The 26,236-nt window shown below is 52.5% G+C and overlaps 1 protein-coding gene and 1 pseudogene across 1 annotated transcript in view; both read left to right on the top strand.

Moving 5' to 3' along the window:
* The first annotated feature begins 457 nt into the window (after positions 1-457).
* On the top strand, positions 458-23,853 carry LOC118675802 (annotated as a pseudogene).
* A 442-nt stretch (positions 23,854-24,295) lies between these two features.
* The window catches only part of COL18A1 (collagen type XVIII alpha 1 chain), an 80,544-nt gene continuing 78,603 nt past the window's right edge, over positions 24,296-26,236 (top strand). The window contains exons 1-2 of the mRNA XM_036349544.1: positions 24,296-24,402; positions 24,505-24,599. Of these exons, the coding sequence (XP_036205437.1) occupies positions 24,392-24,402; positions 24,505-24,599 (106 nt within the window). The 5' untranslated portion in view covers positions 24,296-24,391. The remainder of the gene's footprint in view (positions 24,403-24,504; positions 24,600-26,236) is intronic.

Here is a 26,236-nt window from a genome sequence, read left to right as displayed (position 1 = left end):
GCTCAGTCCCCAATAGGGGGAGTACAGGAGGCAGCCCATCAATGACATTCCTCTCTCATCCATGTGTCTATCTCTCTATCACTCTCCCTTCCTCTCTTCCTGAAAAGCAATAATAAAAACGTATTTTTTAAAAAATGAGATGAAGATGGAGATGGAATGAGATGGAGATGAGAAGAGATGAGATGGAGATAGAGATGGAGGTAGAGATGGAGGTAGGGATGGGTATGGAGTAGAGATGGAGGTGGAGGTGGAGGTGGAGGTAGGGATGGGTATGGAGTAGAGATGGAGGTGGAGGTGGAAGTAGGGATGGGTATGGAGTAGATGGAGGTGGAGGTGGAGGTGGAGGTAGGGATGGGTATGGAGTAGAGATGGAGGTGGAGGTGGAGGTAGGGATGGGTAGGAGTAGAGATGGTGAGGTGGAGGTGGAGGTGGAGGTAGGGATGGGTATGGAGTAGAGATGGAGGTGGAGGTGGAGGTAGGGATGGGTATAGGAGTAGAGATGGAGGTGGAGGTGGAGGTGGAGGTAGGAGGGGTATAGAAGTAGAGATGGAGGTGGAGGTGGAGGTAGGGAGGGGTATAGGAGTAGAGATGGAGGTGGAGGTCGAGGTAGGGATGGGTATGGAGTAGAGATGGAGGTGGAGATAGACACAAGAAGAAGGATTGGGATAGGGTAGAGACAGGCAGATTCGCCCAGCTGAACAGCCCTGCAGGGCAGACTGTGGGGGTCGCAGTGGGGAAGGCTCGGAGGAGGGGGCGGTGCTATCCTGCCTCTGTCCTGCCCCAGGCAGGGCCCTCCCTGTGGGTGAGGTTTGCTTTCAGGCAGGTGTCCTGGCTGGGAGCCCAGCTAGACTGGGGGGAGCAGGCTCCGAGCCCCTGTCACCCAGCAGCTGCTTTAAGGCCCAGTGGGTGCAGAGCCGCTCCGGCCATGCTCTTGAGGACCTTCTCCGGCACCACGATGCCTCGACGCCTCGCTGGGGAGTGGTGCCACCGAGCACTGAGGCTGGTGGGAAGGAGCCGACTCAGCGGACAGAAGCGTCTCTGCATGGACCACGCTTTCTTGATCAATGGGAAGGGACAATTTTGGCTTTTTTTTTTTTTTAAAGAGGAAACAAACGTTGAGGGACTATTTCCAACACAGAGGCCAGTTCCCCCAAGTTTTGTCGATTCATGCATCGCAATCCCTGTGGACCTTGCGGCAGACCCTGAGGTGGGAGGAGCCTGAGACTCCGGGCACAGGAGCCCGTTTAAAGGGCAACAGAAGTGCTCTCCAAGGAGCCATTCATTCTACGGAAGCCAGATTCCAAGGGCAGCCCTGCCCTGGGCTCCCACCCTCCTGGGGACCCTGAGCTATGTGAGGAATCTGTCCAGTGCAGCCCCCACATGTGTCAGCATGGCCCTGCCTGGGAACTGCACTGCGGGGTCAGGCACATCCCTTGCAAAGGAATTCCCCGGCCAGCAGGTCAGGGCTTCCAGGAGGGGCTGGGGGCGGCCCGGGCCACCACCCGAGCGGGCCCTCACCTGCCGGCTCACAGCTTCGGGCTGTGTCAGGTCTGCGGGTGCTGGTGGGGGACACACACCTGGGCTTCCTTCACGGGCACTTTCACAGGAAGAACGTCAAGGTTTCGATCTTGTTTCCGCTGTGGCAGCTCCACTGATTGCTCTGCAGGTAAAGGATGTTGGTCTGAGGTGGGAAAGGCCGGAACCACACCTGAGGACCAACTGAGCCCAGGCGGAAAGCGAGGCCTCGGGCATCATGCTCCCCCCACCGAGGGCCCATCTGCTTTCTATCTCTCAGAGCTGACTCTGCACCAAAATAGACCGGAGAGTCACTGTGACCTTGCAAAAGTCCCCACTATTTTTACATTTGCTGTCCCGAGGGACAGCAGCCATGAATCATCCGTGACAAATCTTTCCTTTATGTCCATTTTATGTTTATTATTATTTTTTAAATCCTCGCCCAAAAATATTTGATTTTTAGAAAGAGTGAAAGGGGGGCGGGGAAGGGAGGAAGAGAGAGAGACAGAGAGAGAGAAACATGGATGTGAGAGAGACACATCGATTGGTTGCCAGCTGGAGCCAGGGGTGAAACCTGCAACCCAGATATGTGCCCTTGGCTGGGAATCGAACCTGCGACCCTTCAGTGTGCAGGCAGACACTCTAATCACTGACCCACACCAGCCACGGCTTTGATGTCCCTTTTGATTCCACCCTCCCAGGGTTACACAGCCTCACAGGGAGGCTCCACTGGGCTTGAACTCAGTGCCATGAAATAGGTTGCAAACTGGGGAGAACGCGCTTCATAATTGGCATGAAAAGGCCCTAGCCATTTTGGATAGAGCGTCAACCTGTGGACTGAAGGGTCCCGGGTTTGATTCCTGTCAAGGGCACATGCCCGGGTTGCAGGCTTGATCCCCAGTAGGGGGCGTGCAGGAGGCAGCTGATCCATGATTCTCTCTCATCATTGATGTTTCTATCTCTCTCTCCCTCTCCCTTTCTCTCTGAAAACCAATAAAAATATATTTAAAATAATAATTGGCATGAAAAGTCTGTCCTGAAAAAGACACTGGCAAGGGCTGTGGCCCAGCTGCCTCCGTGCTTGCCCCACGCGGGGGGGGGGGGGGGGGGGTGGAGGGGGGGGGCGCTGTGCCAGGAACCCCGCGGGGCTCCCTGCACAGGAGACTAGAGCCCGGCTCCTGGAGAAGCCGCCTGCAGGCAGCAGCATCCAGCCTCTGACGCCTGGGGTGGGGCCCAGCCTCCGACCCTGGTTCTCAGGCAGCGGCATTCGGCATTCGGGAGAAACTTGATGCCTCCCCATAACATTGTTTCCGTATTCCTTCTCACCTGCGATTTCTTCAAGGAAAATCCACTCAGACCTCATTACTCACAAGTTCCACATGTGCAGACGCACCGACTCGCTAGAGTTGATGTGTAACCACAAAATCAATACCGCGGTGCTTTCGCGGTCATGCCGGGACCGCAGAGCCGCGAGCGGCCTGAGTGGCTGGCACACGCTCCCGGGGCACAGGCGACACCCTGCCCTCTGGCTCCAGCTCCCAGGCTGTGAATGTCTCCTTTCATGGTCTGCTCACTGCCGCGTTTCATTCTTTTAAGCGGCCCCAGGCCAGGGCTGCGGTGCCAGGAGGCTGTGAGGTGCTTCCCAGAGGAGATGCAGTCAGACTGGCTTCCTTCAGAGCCCAGGACGCCCCGTCACCAGGGGTTCAATGATCATGACTCATTGTGTATTAACGATCAGTGCGCATTCATCAAGGTGTCTTTCAGCGGAAACGCACGCTAAGAGGGTACCTATCGGTGGGTGGTGCGGAGGCTCTCCCTGCGTTCACCAGTTCGGTGCTGGAGACGACTTTACAGGATGTGGCCCCCATAGATCATGGAACTGGCTGTGCTGAGAATGTGTGACCCTCACAGACTTCAGTCTCCATCAGATTCCACTCTTCCCTGTTCCCTTGCACTTTCAGGGCTTGGTATCCTGAGGTGAGAGGCCTCGCTGTGTCCGCCCTCGCTGGGCTGCGGGCCCTGGCCCTCCGCCGGGAGGGTCCATGACTGAGCGCATGGAGATGGGGATTTTCAATGCAACAGGGACTGCTGAGCTGTTGGCCCAAAGAAAGAGTTTACTCATCCAATACGACTCTCAGGGTGTTTTCTGAAAACCTATGAGACCCGTAAACCCCCTGAGGATGGTGTCGGGGGCTGCTGTGGGCAGTGCCAGAGGCTGGCAACCACATCTGTCTGCCCACGTCTGCCCTTTCTATGTGTGTGTGGCTCTGTCCCTGGTCTCCAGGGGGACCGTGTGCTGCCTCCCAGCTTTCCGCTCCTGGGCCTGCCCGCCGCCCGCCTTTCCGAGCACATCCCTCCTCCAAGAAGGGCTCAGCTGGCCCCAGGCAGCACTGCCCTTAAAAGGAGCTTTTCTGTGGCCCTATCTTAGGAATCCCGAGCCAGATTGGAGGCAGGCGTCCAGGCCTTAGGCACTTCCGTCCTGTCCCCAAAGGTCACGGCTCTCCAGCTCTGAGGAATTCTGGATGTCTCCCAGGGCGACCGGCTGAGACAGGCAGGATTGTTCCAGCACATCGCTGTGCCCTACAAACCCCGCCTGGCGGGCCGGAGAGCGGGTGGGCATTGGAGCAGGGAGCCACTCGCTCAGGAAGCATGGAAGGCATGAGGACATTCCTGCCCGCCCTTTCCTTTCCTATTATTATTATCGTTGTTGTTATTTCCCCCTTTCCTTTAGGCCACAGTGCACAGGGCTGGGCTCACTGTGGTCCTTAATCCGAGACACGCCCTCCCCACTGGTCCAGGCCGCTGCTGGGTTCATGGGTCACTTTGTTATCTTAAGCCCCGGAGCAAGTGTCCACCTGAGGCAACAGCAGGGCCCTTGCAGGGCCTCCCTCAACCCCCCGGTCCCCTCCATTTCCCGGCCCAGCAGGAAGAGCATCGCGTCCCGCAGGTCCCACGCCTTGCCTTCCCTCTTCCTGGTTTGATTGCATATTGTTGGTTTTTTAAAAAATATATTTTATTGATTTTTTACAGAGAGGAAGGGAGAGGGATAGAGAATTAGAAACATCGATGGGAGAGAAACATCGATCAGCTGCCTCCTGCACACTCCCACTGGGGATGTGCCTGCAACCAAGGTACATGCCCTTGACCGGAATCGAACCTGGGACCCTTCAGTCCGCAGGCCGACACGCTATCCACTGAGCCAAACCAGCCAGGGCTGCATATTGTTTTTGTTGTTGTTGTTTTTTAAGTGATTTCTCTCTCTGACTGGATCCCAATATGCAAGGTTGTGGGTTCAGTCTCCAGTCAGATACATACAAGAAGCAGCCAATGACCCTGGCTGGTGTGGCTCAGTTGCTTGAGTGTTGTCCCATGCACTGAGAGGTCGCCCGTTCGATTCCTGGCCAAGACACACGCCTGGGTTGCAGCCTTGATCTCCGGGGAAGAGGGTGCGGGGGAGAGGGGAATAAGAGGGGCATGCAGGAGGCAGCTGATCAATGATTCTCTCTCTCTCTTCCTCTTTCTCTAAAATCAATAAAAAACAATTTTTTTAAAAAATAGAATCAACCAATAGATGCATAGACGATGGTACAACAAATCAATGTGGTTTTTTCCTCTTTCACTCTCCTTCCCTTCCTCTCTCTCTCTCTCTAAAAATCAACTAAGACATTTTTTAAAACGTAATTTCCTGTTTCAGTGGCTTCTGACCATATAGAAAGGGCACCACACTGCGTGACACCTCTGAGCTCCCCTCTCGCCGTGCGAGCAGCTGTGATGCACCGAGGGAGCTCTGTGCGCACTCGTTCAGGTGGCTGTTCCGCGTGTGAACCCCTGCAGGGCTTCTCACCCGGCGTCCTCGGGCTTCGCTGCTAAGAACACTTTCACACGCCCGCTCCTCCTAGGAGTGCACGTGCGGGGCCGTGGGCTCAGACGCCGGGGACAGCGTGGAACTATTTCCCAGAGTGGCTGCACTAATGCAACCTCCTGTCCCCCAGCAGCAATGAGACACCAGGGATTCTTATTCTCTCCAACTCTTGGTGTGATCAGATTTCTACGTTTTCTCCAAACACACGGGTGTATCATGGCGACTGATGCACCGCTGAGCCTCTCAGCATCCCTGCTCTGGGTTCTGTGCGTATTTCCCTCTCCTTGTTGGGTGGCTGTGACCTCACTGTTGATCCCTTGACGTCCTCTCTGCATCCACACCACCACCTCCTTATGTCACGTGCGCTGTAAACATCTCCTCCCCGGTACAACTTGCTTTTCAAACTTTCTTTAGGGTTTCCTCTCACTAACGACGTTCTTCCCTGTAACACAGCCAAGTGTGCTGAGCTTCACTCCCCAGGTGCGCATGGGACACCCAGTCCCTCTCCAGCTCTGACCTCCTCCTGTACCCACTCCGTGCCAGAGGCCCGAGAATGGGCTGCACCCTAACCCCTGCCCTTTGGCTTCTGGTGGGTTCAGCTTCAGGGAGGCAGCAAGAGCAGAGACTGGGAGCAGAGCAAGGTCAGGGACCGGCTCCCCAGGTCCCCTACCGGGTCACCAAGGGTCAGCAAGTCCCTCCACCAAAGGCCACAGCTCCTGAAGGGCCACTCCCCAGAGCTCCCTGGTGTGACCTGCCCATGTCTTATTTGCTACTAGTGCACAGAAACCCAGATGGCTTTTGTATATTAATTTTATATCTAGTCGCTTCACTAAACACTCCCATTACCTGTTACAATATGTTTGTGGACTCTTTGGGGTTTTAATGTAAGCAATCATAGCAACTGAAAATTACAGCTTCGGTGGCTCCTTTTCCATCCTTGATGGTGTCACGTCCACCATGCGGTAGAGTCCCGGGGTGGCGGGTTTCAAACTCATACAAGAGGGGCCTTTCTGGCAATGACAGCAGCACAGAGGGAAGGACCTGCCGCCCTCTGTTGTGCTCTTCATGCAGGGAGCACCAGTGACACTGAGGCCCCACCTTTCCGAGGAAGAGGGAAGAAGGCTGGCGCACAAGGTGAGGCCGGTCTAGATGACGCCGAAGTGAAGTGCCTTCCAGCTCCCATATTTTGAGGTACCAATTTACATCCTCCCTTAGGGGCCTGGTGGCAGTGGGTCTCAACGGCCAAACTCCATTCCCTAGCCGGTTTGGCTCAGGGGATAGAGCCGTGGCCTGCGGACGAAAGGGTCCCTGCTTCGATTCCAGTCAAGGGCACAAGCCTGGGTTGTGGGCTCCATTCCCAGGAGGAGGTGTGCAGGAGGCAGCCTGTCAGTGATTATCTCTCATCATTGATGTTTCTAACTCTCTCTGAGAATTTGCCACACGGGGCTGATGGTTGAAGTGTGAGGAGATTTCTGGAGCCCTGAGAGAGAGCTGGCTCCAGGGGGGATGTAGGGAAGGGATTCAGTCTCCACATGGCTCGGCTGACTCACTCCCCTGCCCTCCTCTCCAATGCTGCTTGGAGGACCCCAAGACTGGGGCTGGGGTCTCCGTATCTGTGGGCTTAAGAAAACCTCCCTCGGGTTAAGTGCTGACATAATACAAATTCCTGGGGATGGGGGTTCATTTTCTATTGTTTTACACCTGACCATGGTGGTGTCCATATCCTAAGAATCAGCACAGACCTGTAAAGAATGGCCAAAACGCCAGGTATAATTCTTTAACATGTATCTCCACTCCTTGTGAGAGGAGAGCAGAGGGGAAGGAGGGGAAAGAAGGGAAGGGAAGGGAAGGAAGGGAAGGAAGGAAGGGAAGGAAGGGAAGGGAAGGGAAGGGAAGGGAAGGGAAGAGAAGGGAAGGGAAGGAAGGGAAAGGAAGTGGCACAGGGAGGAGTTGAGGAGGAAGCGGAGGGAGGGGGGCAGGGAGGCGGGCCTGTATCAGCCATAGTGAGTGCCGTTCTTTGCCCGCCTCTAGTTTTCTGTATCTGCATTTTCTTAGCATCAGCCATACCATGTGCTCACTTCTGTGCCTTGGTATTTAATGCAAAAGACATGCTCCACACATCCTTACAGACCTTACTGTCATTTTCACCACTGCACAATATTCCATTTGTTGATATACCCCAACTTACCCAAATCATTTTCAATAGCTGATCATTTAAAGTTCTTACTGTAGAAGTGTAAATAGTATCACCAGCACGAGGGGTGGTGCCCAAATACCGGAACAGCTAGGACGTTGGACATGGAGCTCAGACCTCCCAAACCGAAGCAGCTGGGCCATGGGGACAGGCGGCAGGCGGGGCAGGTAGGTGCAGGCGCCACCAGAGCTGGCTCCCCGTCCCCGTATTTCTATAGCTCAAAGCCTGCGACTTAGGCCTGGCTGGCTTCCCAGGCTGGTTCCCTTTTCCTTTTGCCATAAATAAAATTAAGACAAGCTAAAGGCGTCTCTAAGGGATCTTTGCACCGACTTGTTTGCGGCTGGAAGAGCCTCAGGGTAGACGGGGAGAGTCAATGCAAGCTAGGAACTCTTCTAGAACCTCCGTCATTGCGCAGACAGAGCCCCAGCGGGTCCCAAGCGAAGCTGACTGGAAGGAAGTGCCAAGCCCAGGCGTCCTGCCGGCCATCAGTCCCCCCTCTGCCGCCAGGCCCGGTGCCTGCCCTTTCCTTTTCCTTCACAGACAGAAACCCCTGGAGAGAAGTTGAGGCGAGAGAAAGAGGCAGACAGAAAACAGGAAAGGGGGAAGCAGATGGGAAAGCCTGCCTGAGCTCAGAGGAAAGGGGGGGACAATGGAGAGGGGGTAGGGGAAGGGAAGAGGTGGGGGTAGTAGGCAAGGGCATCTGGGCTGGCCCTCCTGGGCTCAGTCCTCACCAGCCCCTCCCCACGCCTGGATGTCACAGCCCCTGGTGATTCTCTGTGGCCCCTGCCAGCACTCCCAGTTCTCCCATGATTCACAGCTCTGAATGGCACAGGACAGGAACCTGGTCTGCATGGCCCCTCTTCAACTAAAAACTTCCCTGGAGAGATCACACTTGTCATAAGCGCCTAGTCACCCGTGTAATTCTGATCTTACTGTTGTTATTTACTTTTCTTATGGTAAGAGACACCATACATCTGGAAGTGTGTTCATAATACATTTGTGGAATTTAAAGACTAAGAGCAGCCCTAATTGGTTTGGCTCAGTGGATAGAGCGTCGGCCTGTGGACTGAAGGGTCCCAGGTTCGATTCCGGTCAAGGGCATGTACCTTGGTTGTGGGCACATTCCCAATAGGGGGTGTGCAGAAGGCAGCTGATCAATGTTTCTCTCTCATCGATGTTTCTAACTCTCTATCCTTCCCCTTCCTCTTGGTAAAAAAATCAATAAAATACATTTTTTTAAAAAGAACAAGAACAGAAAAGTCATCCCCAAGCACGCCTCTGTCTCTTCAGTTTGTGCCAGAAGCCAACTTTGAGACAAAGGTTCCTGGGCACGGAGGTGACCTGGAGACACAGGTAGGTGGTGGGGAAGGGAGATGGAAGAGAATCCGCCACCAACGGGCATGTGATCAAACCAACTGCCACCTGGGCCCTGCAGACATCTGGTAGACCATGTGGCTCAGTTAGCCCGCCTGGTAGGAGAGGGAGTGGACCCTCTGGCTGGCTGTGTGCATCCGGGCATGTGCTGGTGGTACACTCATCGAGGGTGTGCCCGGGACTGGTAGGGCCCTGAGAGTTCAGGGAGGGCCCCAAAGGCGTGGCCTGCACCGCTCACTTGACTTGACAAGAACATCCTGGTCCTCAGGAGCCCCTTCCCAAGACTTTTCATTACAGTGTTTCCCCAGGAGCATGGGCCCTTCTAACCATTCAGTTCTGGTCTCTGAGATTCATAAAGGATCAGGCTGTATGTCTTCTTCTACTGTGTGGTGTCTCTTACAATAAGGAGAGAAATATAAGGAATGGGCCTTACATTTCCGAGGCCCATTCATGTTGGTGCACGGTCCTCATGTCACTCAAGCCGTGAAATGTCAGGAAGACCATCCACATCAAGTAGTTCAACCGAGAGAGTTTAAGGTGGGGAGTGGACACAAAGGCATGGCTGGGCTGAAGTATGAAGTGGGCGTAATGAGGCAGCCCGAGATCAGCAACAACAGGACCACTGGTGTCCTGAGCTGGAGGGAGCAAGGGAGGGGGTGGTGTTACCAGAGCCAGGAGCCAGGCCACCTGCTGGGAACCAAGTCAGCCCACTGGGTGGGAGTTGGGACCAAGGAAGGGAGGCACCACTGACTGACATGCCCCCTGAAGCAAGACAGAGGAGAGAGACACCCTGGCTCCTCCCTTCCACCTTTTAATCTCTTGCCAGCCCCTCCCATTGGCTGACACTGAATGACAGCTAGTTGACAAGGGAGCATGGGAAATGGCTTTTGGATACAGAGCAGAGTGCAGCAAGGGAAGGGTGGGAAATGGATCTGGCACAAGCAGGAACGTGTCTGTATACTATTCTATGCTTGAAGGACACTGGATTGGTTCCAGCTTTTTTCTCCTATAAGCCCCTTTGTGCATGCCACCTGGCATACATGTGTGCAAGCATTTCTCTGAGACAGTGTTTTCCAAACTTTCTGACTACCATATTTTCATGGTGATGCAGTGTACACACACAACTGAAGCCAACGGCTATGGAGCAATGCTTGCCCTTGTGTGCAGTGCTTGCTGACATTTTCTGTTCTATTTTTATTATTGTTATTGTTGCTGTTGTTGTTTTTACTCTTATCACATCATCACCATCATCATTATCACCATCATCACCACCATCACCATCATCACCATTACCATCACCATCACCATTACCATCATCATCATCATCGTCACCCTCATTATCACATCATCACCACTATCACTATCACCATCATCATCATCACCATCACCATCATCATTGTAATCACCATCATCATCACCACCAGCACCATTATCACCATCACCATTACCATCACCATCATCATTGTCACTACCATCATTATCACATCATCACCACTATCACCATCATCATCATCTCCATCACCATCACCATCATCATTGTTACCACCATCACCACCACCACCAGCACCATTATCACCATCACCATCATCACCACCAACACCATTATCATCGTCATCATCATCACTGCTTGTGTCCTGCTAAGTTGATTTCATCCCTCACTAATGGCCTGCAGTTTGAAAAACACTGCTTTGAGTACACATCTCAGGATGGCATTGTCGCGTCATTGGGTGTGCATAGCTTTAATTTCACTAGGAAATATCTAGTAGTTTCCCAAGGCAGTGCTGCTCCACGTACCCATCAGCGATGCAGACATGTTTCAGTTGCTCCCCATCCTCATGGACAGGGGTGCATACCCAGGGGAAACCCCTTGTGGGTTCTGATTTGCATTGTTTCCTATAGAAGGATAGCATGTGGCCTTATTTGGAAATAGGGTCACTGTAGACATCACTTGCAAAGTTATGGTCTGGTGCCCCCACCCACCTGCTTCACCATCCCGCCGCGGCCAATGCCCGCCATGTTCCACAAGTGCCCCCTGTGGTCAGCACTCGTCATAGTGACTGGTTGTTCGGTTGTTTGGTTGTTCCGCCGTTCGGTCTATTTGTATATTAGGGTTTTATATATATATGTAGATTATAATTTGTTTTTGAATGTTAAGCCAACCTTGAATTCCTAGAATAAATCCTACACATTTGTGATGCTCTATCCTTTTTATATATAATTGGATTTTATCTATAACTAATGGCCCAATGCATGAAATTCATGCACATTATAAGGGAATTAATTAGAGGAAATATTTTAATATTGCTATTTGCCCTTTCTCTATAATAGAAGTGTCAGAGATGAAAGAAAATTAGTAAAATGTATATGAAAATTTTCCTCCTGTCAGAGTCTGGGGCATGCCACAGGACCCAGAGTCAAGTCCCCGCCCACCCGCACGTGCCTCAAAATCACGTGAGACCCAGACCTGGCTGGCCCCAGCTCTGTCAAGCCCCACTGGGCAGGGGGCACAGCCTCAGGTAATTTGGCCTGGTGTTGAACGGGGGTGGGTGCAGCCTCAGGTCCCCCGTCAAGCTCCACTGGGTGGGGGTGTGGCCTGAGGTCCCCCATCAAGTTCTGCCGGGCGGGGGACGCAGCCTTAGGTCCCCCACCCTAGCCCGGCACCACTCAGCCTCAGGTCCCTGCTGATCGCTCATTATGGCTCATTACGGGAACCCCACCTCCGCTGTGGGCACAGCCATCTTGTTACAGAAACCCTGCCTCTGCTGTGGGTGCAGCCATCTTGTGATGGCGTGATGGCGTGAGGGTTAATTTGCATATTACCTCTTTATTGTATAGGGCAATAAAAGCATAATATGCTAATTAGACCAGACATCCTTCCAGACCACCTTGTGGACGAAATACACAAATTCCTTGAGAGACAGATTATCCATCCTGATATAAAAGGAAAGGAAGCACAGGTCCTAGGTGCCAGAGGGAAGCCGGTGCCAGCAGCCGGGGGAAGGAAGGCCTACTCTTGCATGAATTTCGTGTATCAGGCCTCTAGTTTGTTAATAATTTTGTTAAGGATTTTGCACATATATTCATGGAAAATATTGATTTATAGTTTTCTTGTAGTGTCTTTGTTGGATACCAGGGTAATACAGGCCTCATGAAGTGAATGGGGGAAGTGTTCCCTCTTCCATTTTCTAAAAGAACCTGTATGGGTTTGCAATTATTTTTTCAATAAACATTTTATAGTACTCAGATAAAGCTATTTGCTGGGTTTTTCTTTGTAAGAAGGTTTTTAGTTATGTCTCAATTTCTTTAACAGATGTAGAGCTATTTGGATTTTTTAAACTTTCCTTTTATATCAGTATGGATAATCTGTCTCTCAAGGAATTTGTGTATTTCACCTAAGCTACAGAATGAATTAGCATAAGATAGAATTGTTTATAGTATTCCCGTATTAGCTTTTAAAAAACTGTAGGATCTGTAGTGATGTCTGCTCTTCCGTTCTTGATATTGGTAATTTATGCCCAAACTCTTTCTTTCTTGATTAGTCCAGCTCGAGTTTCTAAAAAAACAAAAGAAACAAAAACAGCTTTTGATTTCAATAATTTCCTCTATTGTTTAGTTTCTATCTCATTGGTTTTGTATTATTTCCTTTCTTCTATTTTCTTTGTGCTTAATCAGCTCTTATTTCCCAGTTTTGTAAGATGGAAGCTGAGGTCACTTTGAGATCTCCTTCTTTTCTAATTTGAGTATTCAGTGCTATGAATTTCCCACTGAGCACTGCTTTAGCTTCTTCCCCCAAATTTTATGTTGTATTTTCATTTTCAATTAATTCAAAATATATATATTTTTTCATTTCTCTGAGAGTCCGTTCTGACTTATGGCTTATTTAGAAATGTTTAAAATTTCCAAATAGTTTGGGACTTTAAGGATATCTAATTTTTAATTCTTGTTCTGTTATGTTCTAGAAGCATACTTTGTATGTCTATCTTAGTGAATGTCAATGTGCACTTGAGAAGAATATGTTCTTCTCAAGAAGTATCCTTGGGTGGCGTATCCTATAAATATCAATGAGATCTAGGTAGTTGATAGCATTGTTCAAGTCTTCTATACCCTTATTGATTCTTTTGTCTACTTGTTCTAGCAATTGCTGAATGTTGACATCTTCAACTATAAATTGGGATCTGTTTATTTCTCCTTCCAGTCCAATCAGTTTTCGCTTTATATGTTTTGGGGAATTGACTCCTTCATCACTATTTGTGATATATTCCTTTTTATGAAGTCTGTCTGATATCAAGATAACTACCCTGGTTTTCTTTTGGCTAGTGATTGAATGGCACATCTTTTGTCATCCTTATGCTTTAAATCTATGTATGTCTTTATATTTAACATGAATTTCTTATAGACATAATTTAGTTTGGTTTTTCATCCAATCTGACCATCTCTACCTTTTAACTGGTGTATTTAGACCATTCACACTTAATGTAATTGTTGATAATATTGGATTAAAATTATAATTTTGCTGGGTCTTTTATTTGATTCATCTGTTTCTTGTTTTTCTTTTACTCTTTTCTGCTTTCTCTTAACTGAGCTATTTTTATATTACTGTTGTATGTTATCTTTACTTATTACTTATACCTCTTTAAAATATTTTTAGTGGTTGCCCTGGGGTTTAAAATATAAACCTGAATCAGAATTTACATTCAGATAGTATCAGACCACTTCACATGTAGTGTAAGAAGCTTACAATGATATCTTCCCCATTCCAATCTCCCATCCTTCCTGTTAGCATACATTTTATTTTTATGTGTGCTCTCAACCCACTACAATGCTACTATTTTTCCTTTAGAAAAAGAGCTATCATATATAGCAATTAAAAATACGGGAAAAAGAATTTTATCTTATCTTCATTTCTTCCATTTCTCAGATTCTTCATTTCTTTGTGGAGATCCAGTTGGCAGCCTCGGTTCATTTTGTTTCCGATTGCTGGAAGTCATTTATCACTCCTTGAGGAGTAGGTATGCCAGCAATATAGTTCTTGTTTCTCCGATATAGTCTTTTGTTTTTTTTTAATTTTAAAAGACATTTTCGCTGGTATAGAATTCTGAATCGACACTTTTTCTTTCTTTCATGGCTATAGGCACCCCTTCGCTGTCATCTAGCACGCATGGCTTCTGAAGGGCATTCTGCTCCGATTCTTCCCTTCGTCTCTCTGCAGGGAATGTATCTGTGTTGGTACTCTGCTTGCCTTAGAGATTTAGAGATTTTCCCCTCTCTCTTTCCCCCTTCAGTTTAAATGTGTTACACAGATGGGCTTTTTGTTTGGTTTTGTTTGCTTGTTTGTTCTACCTTGTCAATGTAAGAAACATTCAACCCTGTAGAGACTTTTTTTATGAGTTTATTTGAGCCAAACTGATAACAATTGCCAGGAAGCAAAATCTCAATGGATTGAGAATGCTCCAGAGAATGGCAGTTTTGCACTTTGTTTTATGTTTCAGAACAAAGGGGAAGGAGATATTGGTGGGGTCCTGAGATGCAGAACCCCCCTCCACCCCCGCGCCCCCCCCACACACATGGAGTTTCTCTCAGCCTAGCTACCTATGTGGTTAGGAGCGCCCTACTTAAATCTGGCTCCTCCCTGACTTTTTGCCCTAGTACCAAGTGGCACCTGAGATACAGATGGAAGTCTGGTACCTGGCCATTTGCATTCAGACCAAATGTTGTAGTCTCTTTGCTTCTCGGTCTATGGTGTGGACCTGGCCTAGGTGGCGCCTAGAGCTTGTCATACTCAGGCTCTGCTGCAACGTAAGGAGGTTACATGAAATTCATTGGTGATACATTAGGGAGGCAGAAGAAAGCAAAGTGGGGTGGGGTGGGGGTATGTCTGGGCCTGGATAAAAGTAAAAGGAATAGACACTTCCTTTACATAGGTGGGTAAAGGATTTTAACTGTTAACAATTAACTTGATAATAACAATGAGGGGATTTGTGGTTTCCGCTCTGGTGGGTGGTTGTCCTTGGAGGCGTCGGGTGGAGAAGGAAATTATGTTGATATTCCAAAGGTATGTTATCAATTTTGTTATCATAGATGCGGGGGGGGGGGGGAAAGACAGCAGGCTCAGTTAAGGCAAAGATTGACCTTTGGTAGAGAAAATACAGCCCTAGGACAGGACTATCCGCCACGAACTGGTTTTAGTTAGAAAGTTTTCATTTCAGAACATCCTAGGTGGTTACTCTAGAGCAGTGGTTCTCAACCTCCCTAATGCCGCGACCCTTTAATACAGTTCCTCATGTTGTGGTGACCCCCAACCATAAAATTATTTTCGTTGCTACTTCATAACTGTAACTTTGCTACTGTTATGAATCGTCATGTAAATATCTGATACGCAGGATGTATTTTCATTGTTACAAATTGAACATAATTAAAGCACAGTGATTAATCACAAAAACAATATGTAATTATATATGTGTTTTCCGATGGTCTTAGGCGACCCCTGTGAAAGGGTCGTTCGACCCCCAGGTTGAGAACCACTGCTCTAGGTCTTTGAACTTGTAAGGCCGCCACGCAGGCCTCCCCTGAGCTTGTCAGTTTTGTCATGTGGCCCCTTTTTTGTCCACAACCTGTTGGGGCCACTCATCTTGCTATGTGTTCTTTGTGCTTCTTTGATCCATAGTTTGGTGTCTGTCATTAATCTTGGAAATTTTCAAATATATCCTCCCTAGGGCAAAAGGGCAGGGAGCAGCCAGATTTAAGTAGGGCTCCTGAGCTCTTAACCACATAGGTAGCTAGGCTGAGAGAAACTCCATGTCTGTGTTGGGGGTGCGGGGGTGGAGGGGGTGAGTGGGGGGGGGAGGGGTCTGCAGATCAGGACCCCACCAATGTCTCCTTCCCCTTTGTTCTGAAATATAAAACAAAGTGCAAAACTGCCATTCTCTGGAGCATTCTCAATATATATTTCAAATATATCCCCCCTGCCCCTCTCCTTTTCCTTCTGGGATTCCAGGGATATGTGCCTTAGGCTGTGAAATACTGTCCCACGGCTCTAGGATGCGCACCCCTGTTTTATTTCTATTCTTTTTCCTCTTTCTGTTTCAATTCGGATAATTTCTGTAGCACTGCTTTCAAATCTGCTGAGTCTTTCCTTGGCTACCTTGAGTTTGCTAATGAGCCTGCCCGTACCATTCTTTATCCCCTTTCCTGGGCTTTCCCTCTTTAGCACTCCCATTTCGTATGCTCTCACCGTATCCATCTCTTTTCAAGACAGTTCATTACTCTAGTGCGGGCGCGCACGCACGGTGCGATTGAAACTTTGTGGCCCACGCGCAGAAGTCGGTATTTTGTGGAAGAGCCGGTATTTTGTGGAAGAGCCACACTCCAGGGGCCAAAGAGCCACATGTGGCTCGCGAGCCGCGGTTTGCCGAGCCGCAGTTTGCCGACCACTGTTCTGAGCAAAAAAATTTAAAGCAACCCAAGTCTTGCCCTAGTCGGTGTGGTTCGGTGGTTAGAGCTCCTCACATGGATGTTTCTCTCTCTGTGTCTTCCCCTCCCTTCCACTCTTTCTAAAAATCAATGGAAAAATATCCTCGGGTGAGGATTAACAACAAAAAATCAAGTTTTGAGGACATATCTGTAATACTTTCAACAATACATTTTTTAAAAAAGCAAGTTTTAGAACCGTGAGCATGATCTCATGTATCAATGTAAGAAACATTCAACCCTGTGAAGAACTTTTGTGTGTTTATTTGAGCCAAACTGTCGACAATTGTCGGGAAGCCAGATTTTGCTCTGGAGAATGGCGGCTTTGCAAGTGGGTTACGTCACATCCATTGGTGATAAATTAGGGAAGCGGGAGAAAGCAAAGTGGGGAAACCTCTGAGATTAGATGAAAAGTAAAATGATAGACGCATACACCTTTTACAGAGATGGGAACAGGTAGTGAACAGTCAACAATTAACATGATAAAACAATGAGAGGATTTATGGTCCCCGCCCTGCTGCACAGGTTGTGCCCCGTGGGGTGTGGAAAAGGGGGCGTTACCCTAACATTTTAAAGGAACGTTATCGTAGATGCAAATGCCAATAGACAGGCTCAGTGAAGGTAGAGATTGACCTTTGTCAGGGAAGATACCGGCCTAGGACAGGACTACCCACCACTAACTGCTTTTAGTTAAAAGAGTTTTACTTTCAGACCATCCTTTGTGGTTACGCTTCGGTCTCTGAATTCGCAAGGCTGCCCTGCAGGCCTTCCCTGAGCTAGTCAGGCTAACACGTGGCCCCTTTTCGTCCACACATGTATGCTTTTAAAATTTTTACAAAACAACTTTCTGCGTTTCTGGAGTAACAAATACCTATAAAATGCATTTTATAAAAACCAGCAGAAGGATAATAACGGGGACTGTGCTTGGCAGGAGACTGAGCTGCGGGGGCAGGCCAAGGGGGAATTTAGCTTTATTGCTAACATTTGGACTTGTTACACTGAGTTGTAATCATGTGAGTTGTGTATGTTTAAATGGCTCAGGCTTTGATTGGGGGTGAGGAAGAGTGGGGGAGGGGTGCGCAAACTGCTGGGATGTAAGGTGCCAGGCAAAGGGGCTGGAGGTTGTTACCTACAAATCTTCTGCCCTGAAGGGTTCCTACTGGGGAAGGGGCGCTTTGACATACAGCCTGCCTCAGCTGTAGTAAGTTTATCTCCCTTCCTTCCTCCTTCCTTCCTTCCTTCCTTCCTTCCTTCCTTCCTTCCTTCCTTCCTTCCTTCCTTCCTTCTTTCCTTCCTTCCTTCCTTCTTTCCTTCCTTCCTTTTGTTCACTGGTGAACAAAGCAAAGAAGCGGTGTGGAGAGGGAAGTGGGAAGCCCATAAGCAAATAAATGAGCAAATGAACAAATAAGGGAACAAGAATATTAAACAGCAGTGAGTGCTCTGCAGAAAAGTAAAGGAGCTGGTGTGGTAGCAAACGCTGCTCCTGGTGGGCCTGGGCAGTCCGAGCAAGCTCTGAGGACCAGGGCGCTGCAGACGGTGAGGGTTGGGGAGCCAAGACCAAGCCCACACCCCTCGTTGAGTGGGGTCGGAACTGAGTGGGGCTGGGAATGTTTCAATACTGATCTCGAGTGTGAGCAGACCCAGGCTGTGCGTGTGTGAGTGGGTGTTGTGGGTGCACATAGATGGGTGAGCAGGAGTGGAGGGAGGCCCACCGGTGAACTCACCCGAGGGAGGCTGTGCGTGGCCCTGATCAGGAGGGAAAGAGACCCGGCGGTGCTGTGTGTGGAGAGCTGCCAGGCAGGCAGGAGGGAGTCACCTGGGCTTCTCGCTCCGGCCCACGTGCAACTACAAAGCCCGGTGTTTCCGTGGGTATTGATGCAGCTCTGTGTGGTCTCTGTGGGGTGAGGCCTTCCTGAGAAATGGGGTGGCCCAGGTCATGAGATGCTGCCTGGAGAATTCAGGGACCCCCTTCCTCCCTCCCCTCTGCCGCCGGTTGACTCACTGTGAGCTCAGGCATTTCCCTGCAGCTGTGAAATGAGGAAATGGCTCTGACATTAGCACAACTGTTTGTTATGAATCTTGGAAAATGTGGGAAATCATGGAGAACAGTCCAGAGCTCACCTGTAATTCCAGCACTCAGAGCTAACCACCTCTCCAGCCGGGCTCCGTGCCTTCCTCACAGGCACATCTCCTACCGACCACCGCCTCGCGTGCGTGCTGTTGGCCAAAGCTTTTCCTCGCAAATATTCCTTATTTAATTAGATTTCTTCCTGGGGATGTGATATTCCGTTTCGCGGACATCTTGTCATCCACTTGCTGTTTCCGAATCCATCGGTTTCATTGGCCGCCCTGCCCGGTGCCCATGTCCCTGCTGCTCAGAGGCTGACATCCAGCTGAGCCACCAGCCAAGGGCAAGGCTGGGCAGGAAGGGTCGGGAGCCGTGGACTCAGGTGGTCTTTCACTCGGGATGTATTTACTGAGCATCTACCAGAGGCAGGCATCACCCCAGGGGCTGCAGGTGCAAACACAGGAAAGGTACAACACACCTGGTGTGGCGCTGGAGCACTGGGGAGGGAACCAGTGGTGCAGGCAGCAGGCACGAAGACCAGGTCGTACAAACTGTCATTCCTATGTGGTGAATGCGGTGGGAAGAATAAACCAAGGCACTGGGGTCAGTGACGGGAGTGTGGGAGCTGTGTGTGTGTGGGGCCGGGGGGGAGGTTGACAGAGTCCAGCAGAGGCCAGAGTGTAGGGCCATGGATGGGACTCGGTCTATTCACCCATGTGGCCAGGACATGACGGGACCCAGCTGCCCAGATTGGGGTGGACCATGTGACCAGGGCCTGAGGACTGAAGTGTGTGGCCTGGTGTGGAACCAGATACACGTCTGGATACACTGTGCTTTTCACAGCCAGCTCTGCCCAGCATGGCTTCTTCCTCTCCTGGTGAAAAGTTACTTTTGTAGCACATGGCGAGCTCCCTGGCGCTGCAGGGAGAAGGGACAATCTGGGCAGAGGTCGCATGTCCTGCCCTTTGCATGCCCATGCCCAGCCGGCCTGAGACACCTTCCTGCCTGTCCCACCTCTCTCCCTTCACAGCCCCCTCCCCAGGACCCACTGCCCCTGGAGCAGGACTTGAGGGAATCCACTGTAGTTTTGGAAAACCCTGCCAATTTAAGACGAAAGCCATTTAAAAACAAGCCCAGCTTTGGGGGTGAGTGGACCGGGAGCCTCTATTTCCAGTCATGGGGCACCGTCAGTCAAGCCTTTGGGCAGCACAAGTTGGTCACGCTGGTCTGTGTCTGTTGCACAGGCCAACCTGGGGACAAGCTCAGCACTCGGTCATGTCTCCTGTGTAAGGACATGTGAGACACGTGGCATCACAGGAAAACAGGAAATCAACACAAGGAACGGACAAGAAATGTGGCTGGAGCCGGGGTTCTGGCCCTTCCACCCCAGGACAGCCTCCCACTCGCTGGGGCCTTTGCTCCGGACCCTCCCACCCTTGGCATCTCCACCTGCCTCCTCAGCCCAGTTGAGGAGCCCCCTGCTGCCCAGACTTGCTGTGGTCCCTTGGCCCCCCTGGGACTTCTGAGTCCTTGGGGTGAGTTGACGGTGTCCACCCCTCCCAAGGCAAAGGGCGGGGGGGCAGTGTCTCTGTGGATGAGGGTGGGAGATCACACAGCAGTGTCAGCTGAGGGAGATTTGGGGTCTTCTTGTTCTACGTGCACATCTACACTTTCTATAGTGATCACATGTCCCTGTGGACCCTGGGGGAGGAAGCAACTGTCCTCTCCCATCCCAGGTTCTTCAGGCCCCCCTCTAATAATTAAATCAACATAAGACAGGTTAATGAGAGAAAACAACTAAGTTTCATGCACATATATGTGCATATGGGGGCCCCCATACAGGAGAGGTTCAGGGACAGACGGGAAGTGAGGGACATATGACATTCTGAGCTAAGGCACCTGGGGCTTCAGAGGGAGGAGGGCCATTGCAGGATGATAAGAAGATCAGACATCCAGTCCTTCCTATAGATAGGATAGGCCCTCCCCTGTAGATAGGCCCCCAAAAGTTATTTCTGGTGATAACTCTTACTATGGGCAAGGTCCCTAATTTAAATTCTTCTAGACAGTTGGGGGTGGTGGGGGTACAGAAGTTTCTCTAGAGCTCAAAGGGTCTGGGTTGCCTTTCACTCATAATAACCTACATACCACCCAGGCACTTCTTGGGGGGACTCGTTCTGAACCCCTACAGTGAATAAAGGGAAAGACAGAATTCTCATAAGAACGCGATGGGGGACAACGTGCCTGCACCCTCCCCCTCCTCCACCGTCGCCTCCTCCTGCCGCTCCTGGGGCTGCTGGGTGGGTGCGGACCTCGTGTCTCTTTTGTGAAGCAGCAGCCGAGGAGACTCTGGCGCTCACCGTGGCAGATGAAAAGCCCAAGGAAGGAGTCAAGACTGAGAACAACAATCATATTAATTTGAAGGTGGCGGGCAGGATGGTTCTGCGGTGCAGTTTACGATTCAGAGGCAGCCTGGCTGTGCGTGTTCAGTGGTTAGCGTCGGCCTACGATTACGGTCAGGGCACATGCTGGGTTGAGGGCTCGATCCCCAGTAGGGGTGTGCAGGAGGCAGCCGATCAATAATTCTCATTATTGATCTTTCTATCTCTCTCCCTCTTTCCCTCTCTGAAATCAATACAAATGAATAAAAATATTTTTTTTAAAAAAAATTAAGAGGCATACTTCTTAGTAAACTAATGAAGGCCTATTGTGAATGACAGGGTTTGTCAACGAGGCAGATCAGATTCCGATTTGACGGGCAGCCAATCAATGAAACCCTGCACAGTTGGACGTGGAGGATGAAGGTACACGTGATGTGTGCCAGCAGCAGACAGAGCTAACAAGGGAACCTGCTACCTCGCTCCAGAACTCGGTTCCTACAGACCAAGAAGACATTCTCAATGAGAAAACCGCAATTTGGTTTCAACGCATCTGACTACTACCGTAGTTTTCTCTCTTCTTTTGTTTTCCCCTTCCCATTCCTTTCTTGGACATAAAGTCACTGATACATGTGCACAAAGCATTTGCCTTCTTTAACACTAAGTGGCCTATGGTATGTTTTGATCGACATCAAACGGAGAGGGGCTGGGGAAAAGACTGGTTCAGTGGAACCCCCCACCCCCTTCTCCCTGAGCGGAAGCTCACTCAGCTCTCATCTTTATATTCCAGTGCGTTATTTTGCTCTCCCTGTTTAACAAAAGAAGAACAACATAAAAATCCTTGCACACCTTGTTTGGAGAATTTTAATGTTTTTCATTTATCATTGTAAAACCAAGAAAAATTTTATAACTTTTTGTATGTAGCTGTTACATGCAGGGAAATCTGCCTTTAAGAAGAGATAAATTACTCTCAAAGAAATGAATCCTAGATAGTTTTCCCTTCAAGTCAAGCGCCTTGTTTAAATAAACTGTCTTCATGAGTGCTTCACAGTAAAAAGCCTTATTTTCGTACTTTCGTTGTTGATGGCACTTTTCATTACACGAGGGTCTTTGAAGCTAGCCCTCCCTGCAAAGCCCCTAAAGGTGGGCTCATCCTGCCTGGGGGCCTCCAACCCAGAGACTGCAGTGGTGGTGATCAAGGGGGCCAACAGGAGGGAGGTGATGACTCTGGGTGGGGGGGAGGACAGGAGGGACACTAGGGAGGTGCTGAGTCCCAGGCCCCGTGTGCACTGCCCTCCCCCTCCCGCCGCTCCCGCCCAGAGCTGCAGATCAGCCAGTCCCACCTGCAGAGGCAAGTCCTCTGACTGCAGATTTAGGAATGGGTGGGGTTGGGTGGCAGCAGGATGGGCCTGAGGGCGGGTGAGATGGAAGAGACCGAGGAGCTCCCGCCCTTCAGATTCCTTCCCGGAGCAGGGCTGAGCCATGGACAGATGGACTGAGGGTCAGGCAGATGGTCAGGAACCACTCTAAGGAGTGCTGTTAGGACCGAGGACATGCCAACCACACACAGAAACACACCCACACACGTGCACGCTACAGAAACGCACCAAACATAGGCACAGACAGCGCCCACAGACTCACCCACCCCGTCAGAAACAGACACCCCCCACTCAGGGCCCCCCCCCCATCCATACAAAAAAACAAACGTTTTGCAAAAGAGTGTGCTAATCCTCAGTTCTATGATATTCTCTTCATTTTTTAAAAACACGGGTGACAACCTCTAAGTTGATTTCTCTGCCCACCTTGTACCCCAGGTGCCCTTGCCATGCAACCTAGAGAAAGACTCCAGGTTCCAGAACAGGACGGTGGTGGAGGTGGATGGTGGAGGTGTGGGGCAGGTGGCGGGGGGCGGGGGGGCGGGGGGGTGGCAGGGCCTGGGCCCAAGGCAGGGCCTGGGTGGTGGAGGGGGAACCATGGGCTGCATGGGGAGCCAGGCAGGCCTCTCTGTGGCAGGGTGGAGAGCAGGGCCGGAGGAGGTGCTGAGGGCAGCTGTCAGGTGGGTGGGCCCAGGGAGGTGGTGGTGGAGGGGCACATGGGGAAGGCTGCCTCCCTAGGGCATATAGCTGGGGCCTTGTCAGGGACAAGGTCTCTAGGCTGGCTGAAAAATGAAGTCTGGGATTGTCCAGGAGGATGTGCTGGGGGTGGGGGTGCCAGAGAGGTGCAGAGAGCCTTCCTTAGTGAGGTGGGGGAGGCAGGTATCCAGGTGCAGATGCGCTGGGGACCAGGCAGGAGATGACTGGGCCAGGAAGGGGAGTGGGGGCTGAGCCGGGCCTCCAGGAGTGATCCCGTGGGTTTCACAGAAAGTTAGAAGCCAAGGGTGATGGCGCTGGGGCCTCTGGTGTCCTGAGAGGTGAGGGGCGAGGTCCAGGACAATGCGAGTTAGTTTAAGAGGTCAATATGAGGGGCTCTCTGTGGACAGGCCTGCTGGGTGGGTATGAGGACAGGACCCCATGCTGAGATGCGGCCAGGGGCTCCAGCCCGAGGCAATGGAAACCAAGTGGACATCACTGGGGGTAGGAGGCTGGGAAGGCTCTGGTGAGGGGCGGCTGGACCTCCGGGAGGGAGAGGGGCCCAGACACTGGGGGCAGGGGCGCATGGGGGGGGGGGAGGAGGGGGGCTGGCCTTCTCAGCGACTCTCCCAAGTCCTTCCCTCTTTGTAAAGTGGTGGTGGTGGTGGTGGGGGGGGGGGGGGGGGGACCTAGCGGGAGTCGCGGCCGGCGCTGTGGGGCGGGGACGGCCACCTGAAGCGTCCTGGGGCACAGGGTCACCCTGGGCGGCCGCAGCAGGTGGCGGCGGGCGCAGCATGGGGAGCGCTGTCGTTCTGGGCCTGAGCCTGCCCAGGCGGGAGGCTGGAGCCATTACCTCGCGGCTAATGCGCTCACGAGGCTGGGCAGGAGCCCCGCTTCTCCCCCCTCCACCCATTATCCCCCAGCGATAAACGCCTTTGTTCAAATCGCCCCACCGGGTTCAGGGCCTGGAGAAGACTCCCCGGGGGGCCGCGAAAGAACCTTCCCGAATAAAATCCGGGCCGGCTGCGTCGGTCCAGACCTTGCCCCCGGCTGGGAGCCCGGATCCCACGTGCGCCCCGAGCTGGGGCAGGGCTGGCGCTCTCCGGGGGCGGGGGCGCGGGCGGACCGCGCTCGCTGGGGCTGGGAGGTGGGGAGAAAGCCCCCGGAGAGCGCCACTGCGCGCGGTGCTAGGACCCGAGGGAGCGGCCGGTCACCCCTCGAAGCCCGGGATTTGGCCAACCGTGCCCCAGCCCCAGCTCAACCCAGCCCACCTCCTGGTTCAGCCCGAAGTCCGGGCCCGGCTTCCCGGCCTCCCCGCCCCGCCCCCTGCCCGTCCCCGCCTCGCGCCCCGCCCCGCCCCGCCCCGCCCCCTGCCCGTCCCGGTGGCGGCCGGAGCGTGAGGGCCGAGCGGGCGCACCGCCGCGGAGGGTGCAGGAGCCGCTGAGCAGACCGTCCGGCCCGCAGAGCATGGCGCCGAGGTGCGGAGCGCGGGGCCGCGAGGCGGGCGGGGGCAGCGGGGTCGCACGGCGGGCGGGCGGGGGACGCGTGCGGAGAACTAACCTGCGGCATGTCGCCCGCAGGTGGCCCGGTCCGTGGCCGCTACGGCGATGCCTCCGGGACGTGCTCCCACTGCTGGCCCTGCTGCTCCGGGTTCGCGCGGCCTCGGCGGAGCCAGGTAAGAACTGCGGGGTCTGCAGGCCGCCCGCACCCCAGCGCTGTGTGCGGGTCTTCGGCGGTGCCGGCCCCCTCACCTCCAGCCCATCCCGGATTTGGTCCCAGGAGGCGGCCCCCGCGCTGCCCACGCGCACGGGTGGCCAGCGGGCGGCGGGCGGAGGAGCGGGGTGGGGCCGCGGCTCTGTGTCCCGCGTGTCCCGCGCTGGCCATTCATTCTTCGGCTGCAGGGGTTCGCGCTGCCCCCGCCACCGCAGGACCCAGGGAGCGGGCTGGGGTGGCGCGGGCCCTCCACGCCGCGAGTCCTTCGGAAGCAAACTTGGTGACCAAACTTCGGCCACTCCGCGGGGAAGTTGGTGCACTCGGCGGGCGGTTCTGCCGGCCGAGGGCCACCGAGGGGCCGGGGCTGTGGTCGCGGGGGCAGCTGTTACACTCGCGGGGGCTCTGGAGGCGCCCGCGCATCCACCGCCCTGGTCACTGGCCTCGTCCCTCCCAGCTCCAGAGCGGCCTCAGTGGGTTGCGCCTCTGGGCTCCGGGGGTGACCGCGCCGGGGGCTGGCAGGTCTCCGGGGAAGACAGTGCGGTTTGGAGTGAAACCACTTGGTTTCCAACCTGTTGAAGCAAAAACTGCTCGGGTTCCCCAGGACCAGCCTTTGTGCTCGCAGGGGCCGCAGGCTTGGGTCCCGCCGTTGCCGCGGTGTCGGGTTGCGAGCGGTCCCCTTTGATGCCGCCGAGCCTCCGGGAACAATGCGCTGAAGTCCGTTGTTCGGCTGCGCTCGCCGCCTTTCCCGCGTGCGCCGCAAACCGTGCCGAGGGCGCCGTTCCAGGCGCGCTGAGCTCCCTCTGCCACTGGCTTCGGGGACCCGGTTCCTGACCACGCGGCTGCCAGGCCCTCTTCTTGACACGCCCAACAGTGGCCGGGGAGGAGGCGGTGTTGCGGGAGTGGAGGGATGCCCGACCGCGGGACAGCCCCCGCCCCAGGGACCCGGGTTTTGCCGAGGGTCGACTAGGATGCTGTGCGCAGACGTTCGTCAGCCCTCTCCTCCTGGCTCCATTGAAAACAGGAGACTGTAACTCAGTGGTTCTCAACCTTCTGGCCCTTTAAATACCGTTCCTCATGTTGTGACCCAACCATAAAATTATTCGCGTTGCTATTTCATCACTGTGATGTTGCTACTGTTATGAATCGTCATGTAAATATCTGATATGCAGGATGGTCTTAGGCGATCCCTGTGAAAGGGTCGTCGCGACCCACAGGTTGAGAACCGCGTAACTGGTCACCGCGGAAGCAACACACCTGCTTGCCACAGCTTCTGAGGGAGGAGGGACCTCTGGAGGGAAGTCGTTCTGGGGAGAGAAAAATAATGTAATTTGTTAAATTGTTTCCAACCGGTTTAGGGTAAATAGCCGGGCAGACCTTTCCAAACAGTAGGTTGTAAACATCTTCCAAAAGCACCTGCTCGTGGGTAGCAGAGGATTTCTTATTCACTCCAGGAGGGAATTGGGGGACGTTTGACCTTTCATGATTGAGTTCCTCCTGACCCTCAGGGCACTTGGGGGGTGATAGTCGTGGCTTCAGGGGCCTCCCGGTCAGCTTCCCAAGGACAAGGACAGCCCCAGGCCCAGACTCCTGCTGCTGGAG

This window comes from Myotis myotis, unplaced genomic scaffold (genome assembly GCF_014108235.1).
Source record: "Myotis myotis isolate mMyoMyo1 unplaced genomic scaffold, mMyoMyo1.p scaffold_m19_p_2, whole genome shotgun sequence".
NCBI lineage: Eukaryota > Metazoa > Chordata > Mammalia > Chiroptera > Vespertilionidae > Myotis > Myotis myotis.
The sequence above is the reverse complement of the archived record's forward strand: the minus strand, read 5'-3'. Positions and strand labels throughout refer to the sequence as shown.